Raw genomic sequence first — 1,569 nt, forward strand, 5'->3', positions numbered from 1 at the left:
TCTGATAAAGGGCTGCTGGATGCATCCCAATACTTTCAAGTGTTTTCCTTGCAATCACTAACCTTGTCGTATTTTTGTTTACTTGTTGCAGCAGCCACAACCATGCCTGCCCGCGCAACAGACACGATGGGGTCCGCCAACCACACCAACACAGACGAGATCGTCATCTCCGGTCTCTCGGGTCGCCTGCCCGAGAGTAACTCCATCGAGGAGTTCAAGGACCAGCTCTTCGCCGGAGTCGATCTGGTGACGGCCGACGACCGCCGTTGGCCCACCGGTCTCCATGGCCTCCCCGAGCGCACCGGCAAGCTCAAGGACCTGGAGCATTTCGATGCCCAGTTCTTCGGGGTGCACGCCAAACAGGCCCGCGTCATGGACCCCCAGCTGCGTATGCTGCTGGAGCTCACCTACGAGGCCATCGTGGACGCCGGTTTCAACCCGGCCGAGCTCCGCGGCACCCGCACTGGTGTGTTCATCGGCGTGTCCAGCTCCGAGTCCGACGAGTACTGGACCCAGGACCCCGACCGCGTCAACGGCTACGGTCTCACCGGCTGCTGCCGCGCCATGTTCCCCAACCGTCTGTCCTACACCTTCGACTTCAGCGGCCCCTCCTACGCCATCGACACCGCCTGCTCCTCGAGTATGTTTGCCATGCAGCAGGCCGTGCAGGCCATGCGCGATGGCCAGTGCGACAGTGCCATCGTGGGTGGCTGCAACCTGCTGCTCAAGCCCGCCAGCTCCCTGCAGTTCCACCGTCTCAACATGTTGAGCCCCCAGGGTATGTGCAAGGCCTTCGACTCCTCCGGCAACGGCTACGTTCGCTCTGAGGCCGCCGTCGTCATCCTGCTGCAGAAGGCCTCCTCGGCCAGGCGTGTCTACGCCTCCGTGCTCAACGCCGGCACCAACACCGACGGTAACAAGGAGCAGGGTATCACCTTCCCCGCCGGAGGCATGCAGCAGAAGCTCATCGAGCGCGTGTACCGCGAGGCTGGCGTCAACCCCGCCGACGTCGCCTACGTCGAGGCCCACGGCACCGGCACCAAGGTCGGTGACCCCCAGGAGGTCAACTCCATCGCCGAGGTGTTCTGCAAGAACCGTACCACCCCTCTGCTCATCGGTTCGGTCAAGTCCAACATGGGTCACTCCGAGCCCGCCTCCGGTCTCTGCTCCATCGCCAAGGTCTTGATCGCCATGGAGCGCGGAGAGATTCCCGGCAACCTCCACTTCAAGGAAGCCAACAAGGAAATCGCCGCCCTCAACGATGGCCGCCTGCAGGTCGTGCACAAGAACTGGCCCTGGAACGGAGGCCTGGCCGCCATCAACTCTTTCGGTTTCGGTGGTGCGAACGCTCACGTCATTCTCAAGTCCAACCCCAAGAACAAGACCCAAATCACCCCCATCAACCCCGAGGTGGCCCGCGTCGTAGCCGTGTCCGGCCGCACCGAGGAGGCCGTTGACTTCCTCCTGGACCAGGCCGAGCAGAACCGTGACGAGGAGTTCCTCAACCTGCTCGCCGACATCCACAAGCAGAACATCGCCGGCCACACCTACCGCGGTTACACCCTGGTC

The 1,569-nt window shown here is 62.8% G+C and overlaps 1 protein-coding gene across 1 annotated transcript in view; it reads left to right on the forward strand.

Moving 5' to 3' along the window:
* Window positions 1–91: 91 nt before the first annotated feature.
* LOC127751615 (fatty acid synthase-like) overlaps window positions 92–1,569 on the forward strand; it is a gene marked incomplete at its 5' end in the record, with an annotated part of 7,540 nt that continues 6,062 nt past the window's right edge. Inside the window, 1 exon segment of the mRNA XM_052275404.1 lies at window positions 92–1,569. Within this exon segment, the coding sequence (XP_052131364.1) occupies window positions 103–1,569 (1,467 nt within the window).

The sequence above is a fragment of the Frankliniella occidentalis genome, unplaced genomic scaffold (genome assembly GCF_000697945.3).
Source record: "Frankliniella occidentalis isolate FOCC.00 unplaced genomic scaffold, Focc_3.1 Scaffold609, whole genome shotgun sequence".
In the NCBI taxonomy this organism is placed as follows: Eukaryota; Metazoa; Arthropoda; class Insecta; order Thysanoptera; family Thripidae; genus Frankliniella; species Frankliniella occidentalis.